Source organism: Misgurnus anguillicaudatus, unplaced genomic scaffold (genome assembly GCF_027580225.2).
Source record: "Misgurnus anguillicaudatus unplaced genomic scaffold, ASM2758022v2 HiC_scaffold_29, whole genome shotgun sequence".
NCBI classification, from domain to species: Eukaryota; Metazoa; Chordata; class Actinopteri; order Cypriniformes; family Cobitidae; genus Misgurnus; species Misgurnus anguillicaudatus.
Window position 1 is genome coordinate 8,055,896 of NW_027395279.1, and position 15,238 is coordinate 8,071,133.

General features: G+C 35.7%; 1 protein-coding gene and 1 long non-coding RNA gene across 2 annotated transcripts; both read left to right on the forward strand.

The window, feature by feature from the left end:
* Nucleotides 1-50: 50 nt before the first annotated feature.
* LOC141362887 (ganglioside GM2 activator-like) lies at nucleotides 51-2,674 on the forward strand. The gene is made up of 4 exons (XM_073865150.1): nucleotides 51-304; nucleotides 392-544; nucleotides 1,813-1,992; nucleotides 2,257-2,674. The coding sequence occupies exons 1-4, from the start codon at nucleotides 203-205 to the stop codon at nucleotides 2,413-2,415; spliced, it is 594 nt and encodes a 197-aa protein (XP_073721251.1). The 5' UTR covers nucleotides 51-202; the 3' UTR covers nucleotides 2,416-2,674.
* A 4,382-nt stretch (nucleotides 2,675-7,056) lies between these two features.
* On the forward strand, nucleotides 7,057-13,164 carry LOC141362773 (uncharacterized). The gene is made up of 3 exons (XR_012368348.1): nucleotides 7,057-7,108; nucleotides 12,372-12,435; nucleotides 12,820-13,164. It is a non-coding gene; the product is annotated as an uncharacterized lncRNA (long non-coding RNA).
* The last annotated feature ends 2,074 nt before the right edge of the window (nucleotides 13,165-15,238 follow it).

Genomic DNA, 15,238 nt, shown 5'->3' on the forward strand with positions numbered 1-15,238 from the left:
GTGACGTTACACTCTTACATCACGACGTATCAAACTTAAATACAGTACATTACTGTCTTTATTGATTCTGGATAAGGACTCTCATCCTGTCAGGTCTCCTCTTGCTGTGATTTTCAGAGCATACTCGATTTACATTTTGCGAATAACTAGCAAATAAACAATACACTTTGCTTATTTGACTAACTTATATAGTGTGTGCAAAATGAAAAGCGCTTTTGTGTTTTTGGCTCTGTTCGTTGCAAAATGTTTTATACTGGAGAGCTCGTGCAGTTCTCAGAGCAGGAACATGTTAAGATTAACTAAGGTAAATGACTAATGTTATAACATCGTAATAAAGCATAATCAAGTGTAATAGACTGATTTTTAATTGTTAATTTCTGTTATTGCGCAGGTGTCTGGCTTTTCTTGGAAAAACTGCGGTAAGCAAGGTAATGCTGTACAGATGAAGACACTGAAAGTCTTTCCCGATCCCATTTCTATTCCTGGAAAATTGACAGTAGAGGCATCACTCACAACATCAGCAGCGTTGACCTCTCCTCTTTCTGTGAGTTAAGACAAAGTTTTGTTTTATATTAATATCATTGATGGGATTTTATATGTTCTTTTCTGAAAAAAAAAAACATGTTTCAATAAATTATTAGAGTTAAAGGATTAGTCAATTTTCTTTAAAAGAATCCAGATAATTTACTTACCACCATGTCATCCAAAATGTTGATGTCTATCTTTGTTCAGTCGAGAAGAAATTGTGTTTTTTGAGGAAAACATTGCAGGATTTTTCTCATTTTAATGGACTTTAATAGAGCCCAACATTTAACACTTAACTCAACACTTGACAGTTTTTTTTAACGGAGTTTCAAAGGACACTAAACGATCCCAAACGAGGCATAAGGGTCTTATCTAGTGAAACGATTGTCATTTTTGACAAGAAAAATACAAAATATGCACTTTTAAACCACAACTTCTCGTCTAGGATGTTTCGCGTTCGTCCTCTGTGACCTCTTGACGTCATGACATATTGCATGAGGTCGCGCCGGCGCATCACAGGACCGGACCTAGACGAGAAGATGTGGTTTAAAAGTGCATATTTTGTATTTTTCTTGTCAAAAATGACAATCGTTTTGCTAGATAAGACCCTTATGCCTCGTTTGGGATCGTTTATAGTGTTTTGAAACTCTGTTGAAAAAAACTGTTAAGTGTTGAGTTAAGTATTAAGTGTTGGGCTCTATTAAAGTCCATTAAAATGAGAAAAATCCTGCAATGTTTTCCTCAAAAAACATAATTTCTTTTTGACTGAACAAAGAAAGACATCAACATTTTGGATGACATGGTGGTGAGTAAATTATCTGGATTTTTTTAAGAAAATGGACTAATCCTTTAGTAGAGTTTGGCTTTGGCCATGATCACTTCATCTTCTGCATTATAAAAACAGTATCACATAGCAGCACCTATATTTAGGAAGTAAGACTATCAGAAATATTTTCATTATAAACTATTTTAAAATTAAAAACATGAAAGTTAAAACCTAGATTTGCAAATACAAATATTTATTGTTTGCTAGTGTGATGATGTCATACAAATATTAAGAAATGCGGAAATGTTTTATATGCTTACATAGTGAATCTCTGACATGAGTTGTATCCCAGCTATTTTTATGGCCTGCTTTAAAATATAATTTTTATGTCCTAAACATACTTGCAGTTTGATGTGTACTGTGACGTTCTCAAAGGATTGTAAAACTGCATGTCCACATTCAATATGTTAGAAAGCCAGTAACTGAACACTGTACATATTAAAGCTCTCTTGATTTTTTAGGTGGATTTGACACTGAAAAGACGAACTGGTTTGTGGATTAAAATACCGTGTATAGGTCAAATAGGAAGTTGCCGTTATCCTAATGTCTGTGACTTGCTCGATCAACTAATTCCTCCAGGACAAGACTGTCCTGAGCTTCTGCAAACATATGGCCTGCCCTGCCACTGTCCATTTAATGCTGTAAGTATGTCCTCCTGAGCTTGTTTCATAAGGTGTTATTTCTACTGTCTGCTGATGACGTTTTATTGTTATTTTTATTATTTGTATTGTGAAGTTTTACCTAAGAAGTTGTAATGAAATTGGATTGTGTACAGTATGTACCCAATTGTCTGGTGTTCCCTTTTGGGACAATAAAGTTTATTACAGTTTAAATGGCACATCTGTTGTGGGTTTCTTTTTTTCTTCTTTTTAAGTATAAAGCCATAAAATCTTTTTTTTTTTCAGGGTGACTACGCATTTCCACCGTTAGATTTCAACATTTCTAAGATTGAACTCCCCAGATTCCTGACCAATGGCAATTACAATGTGCAGGGTGTTTTAAGAAGTCCTGACGGAGAGTTGGGTTGCCTCGATATCAGCTTTTCTTTACATTCCCAAAAATAACACAGACCGAGATAAAGTTTTACAGTAATTATTTGCTATACTTATTTTTAATCAGAAATCTTCATCTCATTACTTTATTCAATTGGGTGATTCTCACGAAATTCAGATTTAGAAGGTGTCCAGCATCAGAGTTTTTAAAAAGCCCTTGAAGCCATTTTTTTTTTTGCACATATAAGATTAAGGTCTGAACTTACTATAACAATTATTTTTAGAGGATTTAAAAACATTTCCTATAGAATTATTTAAATTTTTAGATTATCATTATAAAAAATGATCATTACCGCAACATGATGTTGTAACACAGTCTCACCCCATGTCGTCAATATTTGACGACACTTGACCATTCGTCAATATGTGACGCGGAGGGTATACCTTTCGCGTCATTTTTTGACGAACTGGGGACTTCAATACTATTACGTCCGTTGCATTCTCTTCTCCTATTTTCTTACCATTTTCGCGTCGGTTTAGGGTTAGATTACGCAAAATTAAACAGTGTACGCGAAATTAAACAGTGTACGCGAAATTAAACAGTTGTCACCTGGCGTTGGGGTTAGAAACAGTTGTCACCTGGCGTTGGGGTTAGAGTTAGGTTTGGGTAGGGATGTCATTATGTAAATCTAACCCTAAACCGACGCGAAAATGGTAAGAAAATAGGAGAAGAGAATGCAACGGACATAATAGTATTGAAGTCCCCAGTTCGTCAAAAAATGACGCGAAAGGTATACCTTCCGCGTCACATATTGACGAATGGTCAAGTGTCGTCAAATATTGACGACATGGGGTGAGACTGGGGATATTACATTAAATATATGCATTTACAAACTCATGTTTTGATAATGAGAACTAAAAAGTTGTCTAGGTAGTATGACAACTAGTCAATTATGTCCCTTTCAACAATTTTTTTTTTAAATGTTAGTTCCTTGAGGGCTTAAACAATGATTGAAAATTATTATTGTCTCTACATTTACCAATGATCAACAAATATACCACATGTTTCTTTACTGTAAATGTTTATAGTATAACATGTACTGAAGATTTAATTTTTTTAAATTTTTTTAAATATAAATTTTCCATGTCAAAGAACCAAAATCCACTCATGGACACGTTGCGGTAATGATTTTTTCTCCCTAAATGTGGAAAATGTTTTTGTTTGTATGATGTCATTTGAAAACTTGTGCAAAATAGTACATGAAGAGATGTTTGTAACTATGCTTCTTATTTTGATAGCATTTACTTTTTTATCAAAATGTTTCATGACACCTCATAAGTCTAATTTCGCGAGAATCACCTAATTGTATTTTAAATCAGCTCTAAAACCAGCAAACAATGAGATTTGTGTTGACTCCAAATCACACTGTGATTACTACTGTTTGACTTGTTATCATGTTTTTTTTTAAATCAAGTTTTAAATACTGTAAGCAAGAAATTTCTTTCTTGCTGATTTGTATGCAAGTCTAATGTGATCAATTATGTTTTCTCAATCAGTGCCTTTTAATAAACAATTGAATTTTAGAAGTTTGTGTGTTGTTGTGTTCAACTTTTCCAGTAAGTAATGTTTGTTTTTTGTTTGTTTTTTAAAAAAATATAACAATTTATCTCACACTGTCATTTTAGTCATTAACAAACACCACAGAACACTGGTGTGAGAGCTGTAGTTTTTATTCTGCACACTTGGGGGCGACAAACGCAGCTGTAATAAAGGAAGTAAAAGTTTTTGACCTCATTATGGCAGTTTTACATATTCTATCTGTGACTTACTCATCAGCTCATCCCTTCAACAAAGAACTGCCAACAATTTTATAGCAGCTGTGCAATATATGGTTCATATTTTGTATTATTTTTGTCTTTTATTCTCAACACTAAAAATAGGCTGTTCTAGTTGTTCCAAGATGTTTTAAGTCTTTGTGTTTAGGGTTAAATCCATTACGGGGCAGTTTCCCAGACAGGGTTTAGATTAATCCAGGACTAGGCCTTAGTTATATTAGGAAATTTAGTAGTAGTAGTAAACAAACCTTACATAAAACAATACTAGTGTGCATCTTGAGACAAAACGATGGCACTGATATGTTTTTTTTTTTTTAATTAACGCAACTCAAACATGCATTTTATTCTGGGACTAGGGTAAACCCTGTCTGGGGAATCCTGTTTCCAGGATTATGCTGTTGTTATGGCAGGGGTCTATAAAATATTGAACTGCATGCTGGGATTGAACAGTATGGAAGCCCATTTCCGCCACATTAGAAAAAAATCATGCTCTGATAAATCATAATTATGAGAGAAAAAGTTGAAATTATGACTTTTAAAGTAGGGATGCACCGATAGGATTTTGTGGGGGCGATACCGATTTAAACAGACAACTTCTGGCCAATACAGATGCTGATATTAAACACTTGTATACAATACTATACAGTTGGTATATTAGCTAGTTTATTTTTGCATCAAATTATTTTTACTGAACATGGATTGTATCTAATTAACATTCAACTGACTAACATAATAAGAGAGGCACAAATTTAGCTAAAACAAATATAATAAGACAACATGACAACCTTCAAATGTGGTTTTTGCTATTCAGCATTTATTTTATTAACAACATTAACTAATTTTTTACATATAATGGATTTCTTTATGCAATTCTTTATCAAATTCATCAAAAATCGGCCGATAAATATCGGCGGCCGATACATCGGTGCATCACTATTTTAAAGTCATAATTATGAGATAAAAAGTAAAAATTATCGCCATCTTTGCAAGATTCAGTGGGTGATTTAGATTTCTCTTGACACAGCTATTAGCAGACTTACAATTGTCAGACAGGTTGCTCGCTTCACGTTTACGTCATCAAGCTCAGTTTGAGTCTACGCAGTACGCTTGACCCCCAGGAAGTGCATGCCTCTAATTGACTTCATTTGTAAAGCTGTAAATACGTAAATAATTTGTTTTTGTTCTGTCAAAACATTGCTATTATACGTTTCAGCATGTTTTAAGCGCAAGTAAGTATACGTATGGTACAACCACACTGAAATGTAAAAATACACATATACTCATGAGACCTTAAATGCATACATTTATGTGTTTATATGGTTATTTTCTGCCTTAAAACAAAAAAATAATAAAACCAGATGCTGAAGATACTAAATATTTAGCCACTATAATTTAATAAGTTACATTCATATTTACAAAAAGAAAATTAATGTGTTAGACACACTAACGGATACTTAGCTAAGATTTCATTTTGAAATAAAATTTGGTAAATATGCATATATCCTCCTGAGACCCACCAATTTATTTTTGTCCATTTTTGTAGTGGAGATTGGGTTTTCGCTCATATCACTCATGTTGTGCATGTCATTCTGTTAAATCCTGTTTTGTGGACATTTGGAATGACATCACATGTGAGGGGGTGTGTGACCTTGCCAACCTACTTTGTCTTTCCAAAATTATTACAATTTTAATGAACCTATTTTATGAAAGAAAAAAGCTATACTTTTTTGGATTGTGAAGTTACAAATGCTTTAAAAAAGCATTTATATCTATATGTGTATTTTGTGATTACAAACTAAGTGAGACTTAATTTCTATAAAATTAGAAGGTAGGCTGATATTTATGTACAAACTTCTCTGAACATGCGACCTTGTCCTCAAGTGACTTTTAGTACAAAATAAGCAAATTATGCAAGTACGTTACAAGAAACCCATTATTACAATAGACATGCAAACTTGAAAAAATTTGAGAGAAAATTACTCATTATTTAAATGGGGAAATTTAAATGAAATGTTTTTTTTTACAAAATGTAAAAAAGTGAAAGTGAAAGTAAAATGAAGTGAAATTTCCAGTATTTTTAAATACTTCATATTATTTTGTTGGTATCTCAAATCCCCAAACATTGGACCTTAATTAAAGAAAGAAGAGAATCCAAGTAGAAGTTTGTTCAATTATTAATATCAAAAATTTAATTAATATCACAACATAAATAATAAACAATAGTACTAGTATAAGTGATTATCTCCATCTTTAACCAGAAGCCCCATCTCAGACTAATAGAGTAAGACATGTAAAGAAGGGGTTAGACTTTTTTGTTTAGTGTTGCAGTTGCAATGTCCAACGCACCTGCCGGTTGTCATGTACTCTGTGCTGGAAGAGGCCCCTCCTCTAACAGATGTAATCTGACTCCAAACTTTTGCCCTAATCAAACTTGTTCTTCCAGATATGCACATCTTAGCCATCTACACGCGCATTACCGGTAAATGACAATCATACTGTGAAAGGGCTTACCCTAATTAAGATCTTTTTTAAACAAAACGCTTATATTACACAACTTTTTTAATGCTAGGGATTTTCTATTTTTTACTAAAACATTGGCTAACAGTGGAGATCTCAACAGGAAAAGCAGGAGGCTGTGAGAGAGATACACCAGAATTACATATCACACAGAACTGACGAGCTGCATGTAAAGATATGTACAAAGTAAGTACACATACTGTAAAATAAAGTGCTACCAAGATTTTAAATTACACATAGTGAAGGTTATGAGTTTCCTGTTTATCAGAATGATGTAAGGGAGCTATGTGAGCACTTGATGTTTATAGTCATAAGTGAAAGTAAAATTAAAGTTTTTGTTCAATCCTCTTTTATCATCAGATTTATTCAGATACTCAAGAGGATTGGAAACATTCTCAGTATTGAGTTAAAGGTAAGTCATGACATACTTAAATAAGTGTAACATGTTAAAGCATTTGTTTTTGTAAAGCGTTGTTTTCCTTTTGTAAGGTATTCTCTTGAATAAAGACATATGCTAAATGCCTGCTAAATATATACACTCTAAAAAAACAAACGGTGCTATATAGCACCAAAACTGTTGCTTTGGATCGTAATCATAGAAGAACCGTTTTTAGTGCCATATAGCACCGGTGAAGCACCTGTGTAGAACCATATAGGGGCCATATAGCACCACTATAGAGACAGAGCGCAGTTAAGCAAATTTAAAAACCACGCCCACCGGGGGGAAAGCAATTCAACCGTCTCCATTGACTTTGTATTGCGAGAAGCCGCCTCCTTTTCATTTCTGGCTTATAACAAAAAACTGAATAATGCCTAAAAGCTGCTTTGGGACAATATGTACAGCTAACAAGCCAAAGAACCCAGAAATAAGTTTTTATAAGCTGTCGAGCCGTAAAACCCAGTCTTTAAGGAGAATAAAGTGGATCGCCGACTACGTTTCCCCCTAGTGGACGCAGTTCTACTAATAGAAGTACTATGAAAAGTTGCCTGTATCCATTTTTGTGTCTTTAAACGCTCGTTTTTTGGGGTCGACAGCTTATAAAAACTTATTTACAGATTAAACTTAAAAACAGAATAATACCTAAAAGCTGCTGTGTGACAAGGTGTACATCTAACACGCCAAAAAAATAAATAAATACGTTTTTATAAGCTGTCGACTTCAAAAAACGAGCGTTTAGACACAGAAATGGATACAGGCTACTTTTCATAGTACTTCTATTAGTAGAACTGCGTCCACTAGGGGGAAACGTAGTCGGCGATCCACTTTATTCTCCTTAAAGACTGGGTTTTACGGCTCGACAGCTTATAAAAACTTATTTCTGGTTTCTTTGGCTTGTTAGCTGTACATATTGTCACAAAGCAGCTTTTAGGCATTATTCAGTTTTTTGTTATAAGCCAGAAATGACAAGGAGGCGGCCTCTTGCAATACAAAGTCAATGGAGACCGTTGAATTGCTTTCCCCCCCGGTGGGCGTGGTTTTTAGGTTATGACGCGCTGCGCTCTGTCTCTATAGCACCACATATGGTTCTACAAAGCACTATATGGTTCTACACAGGTGCTTCACTGGTGCTTCACCGGTGCTATATGGCACTAAAAACGGTTCTTCTATGATTACGAGCAAAGAACCACTTTTGGTGCTATATAGCACTGTTTGTTTTTAGAGTGTATGTGAATGTAAGCGATGTTTAGTTTGATAATATATTAACATTTAAAAAATATACAAACAATAAGATGTTTTATACGCGAATAAGTTTAACCAGATTACAAATGATGATAAAGATAGTTGCATGTCTGCATTTTTTTAAGTGAGGTCCAGATCTCTCACAAACTTTTGAACTTCCCTCACTGCTTCTAAAAACAAACGGTGCTATATAGCACCAAAAGTGTTTCTTTGCTCGTAATCATAGAAGAACCATTTTTAGTGCCATATAGCACCAGTGAAGCAGCTGTGTAGAACCATATATAGTGCTATGTAGAACCATATGTGGTGCTATATGGCCCCTATATGGTTCTACACAGGTGCTTCACTGGTGCTATATGGCACTAAAAATGGTTCTTCTATGATTACGAGCAAAGAAACACTTTTGGTGCTATATAGCACCGTTTGTGTGAGTGATATGGCAAAATTATATATTCAAATATAATTTTAAATATATTTCAAAGTATACAAAAAATTGCCAAAATACATATTTTAATTATGTTAATTATTACACCATTTTTTGTATTACAAAATATATATTAATAATAAATATATTTTAAAGCATTTATATTCATGTGGCATTGGAAGAAAAACTTTGGATGTTACAATACTGGAAACATAACAGGTTTGAAAAGATTACAATTAAATATATTTTAACTGCAAAAATATACTTAGAATTTTATATTTTATACTTATACGTTTAATACATTTTATACAAACTTTTATATTTTGGCCCGGAAAAAATATATATATTTTGCTATATGGGTTGTAAAATGTTTTGTTGCCCCTGAAATACATTTTGATATATATTGGAGAAACAACAAGAAAATTGAGAACTTGTACTTGTAAACATCGTAATGCTATAAGGCATGGGGATATTAGCAATACACTAGCACAACACTTCAATATTCACATTCACTCATGCATATTATGTCTGAGATAAAATATTGAACGTACAGTTAGTCCAGAGAAACCTTTTGTATTTTTACTTTAGAAACATTGTCTCCTAAAGGACTTAAATTAAGCCTTTTTTTTAGGCAGTCACATTTTTTGCACATTTTAAGACTGATAGAGGTACTCAAGCTCAACAACAGTTACAGTTTCACTTTAAGCAAATGAAAAACATTTAATGGTACATTTGAACCGAGACTTCAGAGCTTGTGTTGTCAACAAAGAAATGGCGTGACCAATGACATATGAAGCCTCACTTTTTGCTCAATCATGTGTGTGTATGTCACAACATTCAAACTTCAGACCTTTTTATGCCCTTTTTCTTACATAATACTATATAAGTAGTAGTGTTGTGTGTATGTGTATTAGCTCATACTGGAATTTATTGCCACACTTGAATGGGTAAAAAAATTATTTTATGGAGCAATTCACACAGGCGCACACAAACATGTAGGCATGTGTGCATGGGACAATTCCATAGACTTAATGCATTTTATATTGTTCAAACTATCTATTCTATTCCCCTAACCCCAACCATCACAAAAACTTGTTGGCAGTTTGAGAAAGTACTATTTAGTATGTTTTTTAAGACGATCAGTTTACGGGGACACTTCGGGGCGGTTTCCCGGACAGGGATTAGACTAGTCCTAGACTTAAACACTTTTAAGAGCTCTCCAAACTGAAAACAACTTTTACTTACAGATCTTAAAATACATCAGGGCCCTTTGTTTTACTTCAAGATGCACACAGGTAATGTTTTTAGTAAGGCATGTTGTTTAAAACTAGTTATATTTCCTAATTAAACTAAGGCCTAGTCCTGGATTAAGCTAATCCTGGTCTGGGAAACCACCCCTTCATGTATAAACCATGTTCATAGCTTAGTAAACATTATACACTATTCATGTCCCCATAAATCATATAACAACCCTGCCAGAAGCCATTTTATAGATTGTGGCTCTGCTCTATAGGGAACATGTCACTTTTTAGACCTGGTTTTAAGCTTTTAAAGGATGTGTTTTGGTAGATTAAACAACACTAAGGACAGGTGTAAACGAGGTGTAAAACATTTTGAGCTCATCCAGTTTCAATCACATTCAGAGCTAGTCAAAAACACGTTTGACCGGATTGCTTTTGTGGTGTAGAAGCCATTTGGTCGAATGTGTTTTGTAAATCTTGTACATATTTTTCTAATTTGGACTTATCTGCCTGCACATGTGCACATTATCTTGTAAGTTTGCTGCACAAAAAACTTGAACTGTAAACTTTTGTCACTATTTTTAACTACAGCTGATAAATGCTTACATTGAGATTACTAAATTTGGCAAGTTGAGCAAACTTTTTGACATAATTTGGATGCTTAAAGGAACAGTATGTAAGAAATGTATATCAATTAATCATAAAATGGCCCTGATATATCACTAGACCAACCTGATCTCACGAATTTCCGTGGCATAGTCACGGAATTTTGTGCTCATTTTTCCGTGGCATTCTCACGGATCTCCGCATTTTTCCGTGGCCCTGCTACGGACTGTCTTTTTCCGTGGCATTCTCACGGATTGGTTACTCAACTGTTTTGTCCTATTTTCTTACCATTTTCGCTTCGGAAAAATGAGCACAAAATTCTGTGACTATCCCACGGAACTTTGTGAGATCATGTTGCACTAGACATTAAGAGATCATTTTCATTTCAAATACTTATATCACTCACAACAGTGGTCCGGCCAGGATATTGTCATTTAAAAAGTGGAGTTGCAGCCCACAACTGAATTTTGTGTATTGGCCACCAGTTTTGTGATTGCAGTACCAGTTTTGGCCACAATCCTACATACTGTTCCTTTAAGTTTCTGAATTCAGTCAACTAATAATAGTTATATCAACACTGAGTGCGTTTACATGCACAGTCTTACGCTGATTATGCTTAATAAACTGATAACACGTGGGGTCATGTAAACGCGTAAAACAGTTTTCCTTTATCAGGGGAAGCCCATAAACGGCTTAAGCAAAACACGATCGGCACAGGTAGTTTTTTGCTCATTACGTCGATTTCCCCTAAGGTAAGGTAAACACCTTAAAGGAATAGTCTACTCATTTTCAATATTAAAATATGTTATTACCTTGACTAAGAATTGTTGATACATCCCTCTATCATCTGTGTGCGTGCACGTAAGCGCTGGAGCGCGCTGCGACGCTTCGATAGCATTTAGCTTAGCCCCATTCATTCAATGGTACCATTTAGAGATAAAGTTAGAAGTGACCAAACACATCAACGTTTTTCCTATTTAAGACGAGTAGTTATACGAGCAAGTTTGGTGGTATAAAATAAAACGTAGCGCTTTTCTACGCGGATTTAAAAGAGGAACTATATTTTATGGCGTAATAGCACTTTTGGGAGTACTTCAACTCGCCTGAAAAGTCCGCTCCCCTTCTCCCTCTCATAATGTTTTTGTCCATGTGCGCATGTCTCCGCGTATGAAAGATAAACGTCACACGCGGAAGTAAGTGCAAAGTAACGCATAAAAGTCTCTGTCGACTAAAGCAGTTGGCAGAGAAACTGTTAAAATAGAAGCTCAATTTACATTTACAGGTTCTGCAGACTCGAGAATGGATACAACGGTACAGCTTATGACAGATATGCCGTTGACTTTTTGAAGTCTCTTGTAAACGCAGTTGTCTGCATAGCCGGCTTATTGATTTGCGCATGAAAACGCATGAAAACAGTTTTCTATAATAAGCAGATTTTTGATAGTTATCTGCTTATTCTGTGCATGTAAACGTACTCATTGATAACTAATCTTATTAATAACCACAAAATCATAAACTGACCAAAGAAAATTATTTTAGGCATGAATGTGAAATCTGTTTTTTTTTAAATGAAGCTTTATTTATTGTTCGGGAGGAGCATGGTCATGTAATCCAACCAATTAGTGCGAAGAGAGGCCTATAAATCTGTCTCTCTCTTGGACTGTATATTGATTACATGTGCAAACTCATAAAATAAATATTTTGTTTTATCTTTTTTTTGCAGCTGTGTTTTTAAGGGATGAAGATCATTTGTTTGACTCTACTTATTATAAGTGGAGTTACAGCAGGTAGGCTAATTATTTGTACCTTATTAACAGATGAAATTTGTGTTAGTTGTGTTCAACTTCATGTGAAACCGCAAGAACCGTCAGGAGGATGAAGTCAAAGTATCGTGAAAGCAGACTGCTCCGTATGATTTTTAAAAATTGTTCTCGCTGTTCTTTGTCGCTTCTTGTGTAACTGCATAAAGTCGAACAAGCCTTTCATGTTCTTGACTGTAGACTGTGATTGGTCATCACATGACAGAAACGGTTATAATTTGTGTCATTAATGTTAAATTGTACTTTTTTAGAGCCTCTTGTAACTGTTTACTTTTCTTACAAAATCATACAGGTTAAAAACAACCCGAGGGAGTATATGAAGACTGATGTGTTTTCTGTCTCTTATAACAGATAATTTTGAAGTTGTGGGACCTGTAGATCCTCTCATCGCTATAGTTGGTGAAGATGTGATTCTGCCCTGTTCTCTCAAACCCAACATCAGTGCTGTAAACATGAGAGTCGAGTGGTTTAGACTTGATCTCAAAGACTCAGTAGTTCATCTCTATGAAGATCATGAAGACAAAAACACAAATCAGCTTCAGTCGTACAGAGGAAGAACTGAAGTGTTTAAAGATGAACTACAGAAAGGAAACACATCACTCAAACTCTCAAGAGTTCAGATCTCTGATGAAGGACTTTATAAGTGTTTTATTGATTCCAGAACCTGGTATGATGAAAAAGTTGCTAATCTACAAGTTGAAGGTGGGTAGGTCAACAAAAACCTTTATAAAGTAAAATAAAAACATATAAAAAGGAAACTGTGTGGTGATTATGCATGTATTATACACTGTTGGATGATAAAGCTCTAGGAAGTCCTCCACTCATCACTGTAGATGGATTTGATGTTTCTGGTGGACTTCATCTTCAGTGTGAATCTAAAGGTTGGTACCTTGAACCTGAACTTGTGTGGCTGGACAGTGAAGGAGTCACTTTGACATCTGAAACTACAGACAAACAGAGAGAGACAGATGGATTCAGAGTGAAACACATGATCACTGTATATAACAGAGACAGTAAATATCACTGTAGAGTCAAACTGAGACATCACATGATGGAGACTGAGATTATTACATCAAGTAAGTACACACATACACACACACACACACACACACACACACACACACACACACACACACACACACACACACACACACACACACAGACACACACACACACACTGGTTTCCATGTTTTGTGGGGACATTCCATAGACGTAATGCATTTTATACCATACAAACTGTATCTTCTATTCCCCTAACCTACCCCATTCCCTAACCCCAACCATCACAGAAACCTTTCTAACTACTTCACATTTTCAAGAAACATCATTTTGTTTGATTTATAAGCTTGTTTCCTCATGGGGACATCAAAATGTCCCCACAAGGTCACAAAAATACTGGTATTCCTATCTTTGTGGGGACCAGGGGCGTGTCTAGAGGGGAGGCATGGGGTGGCACCGGCCCCCCTTGGAATATGATTGGCTCCCCCTGGTGCCCCCCCTCCAATCTCATTGGGCCAGCTAGATTTACTGTCAACCTGAAAATTCCCACCGCACCATTGGACCAGAGAGCTGTCAATCACTGTTTGATTTGAGACTCGCGCGAACGCGAAGCGAGCACAGTAGTTGCGCATTTTTAAAACAGGAGGAAAGAGATACCATGACACCCACCACACCATTGGACCAGTTGTCAGACACCCACCACACCATTGGACCAGTTGTCAATCACTGTTTGATTTGAGACTCGCGCGAACGCGAAGACGAAGCGAGCACAGTAGTTGCGCGTTTTTAAAACAGGAGGAAAGAGACACCACGACACCCACCGCACAATTGGACCAGTTGTCAATCACTGTTTGATTTGAGACTCGTGCAAACGAGAAGAAGGAGGGCGCCCCGCCACAGACTCGACACTGGCACAAATCAAATAGATTTTCCATGATTACCATTTACATTTTATTTTACTATTTAAAACGGCTTCATGTGCTTTTGCAAGCGCTCAGCCGCGCCTCTCTCTCTCTCTCGCGTGCACGCTTTCTCACTGCTGCGTGCGGAACCTCGACAGTGCTGACACTGAGTGAAGGAGTTAAAAGTTGGCGGTGTTTTCCACCTGGGTTCCTCCGTTGTCTTTCCACGTTAAAGTTAACAGTCAACAGATGTTACTGACGGTTGATGGAGTATTATGACTTAACGAAAGGTTAGTGTTTTCCCACACACACACCAGTTCTCTGTGCACGAGCTCTCTCTCTCCCTCCCTATGGTGCGGTATGCGCGCGCACGCTTAACAGTATTCTCTGATATTTTTGAATTTGCACTGAATTGTCTGCGCTATACGCGATCTACAATAAAACTATCACTCGCATTTAAAATTAAAAGCGCTCATAAACACAATCAGATGAGAAGAGCAACCCTGCATGTGACACACAGGTAATCCGAAATCACCTCGTATCAGCTCTTCAATGTAAATTGTATCAGACAATGTCGCATTTAAATTAGGATTTTAGCAGTATAAAGTAACAGCTGGTTGGATTAAACACAAGGTGTTATTGGGTCGTGTTTAGTCACTAGCTTAAACTCTTTTTTATTGTCTGACAACAGAACAGATAATATGTAAAAAATAGCATTCAGTTTTGTTAAAATACAATATGGGCTAATAAACAATGAAAGTCAGATCAGACAGAGTAGAAAAACAAATTTTTAAGTAGGCTAATATTTTCCCAAAATCCTGATATGTCAGAATGTTAACTAATACCAGCTACACGCAATGTAGATAGCC

What these genes read in the sequence shown, in the direction of transcription:
- LOC141362887 (XM_073865150.1), top strand. Translation starts at nt 203, where the DNA reads ATGAAAAGCGCTTTTGTGTTTTTGGCTCTGTTCGTTGCAAAATGTTTT. An exon ending in ACATGTTAAGATTAACTAAG is followed by an intron (nt 305 to 391) that starts GTAAATGACTAA and finishes GTTATTGCGCAG; the next exon opens with GTGTCTGGCTTTTCTTGGAA. An exon ending in GCCACTGTCCATTTAATGCT is followed by an intron (nt 1,993 to 2,256) that starts GTAAGTATGTCC and finishes TTTTTTTTTCAG; the next exon opens with GGTGACTACGCATTTCCACC.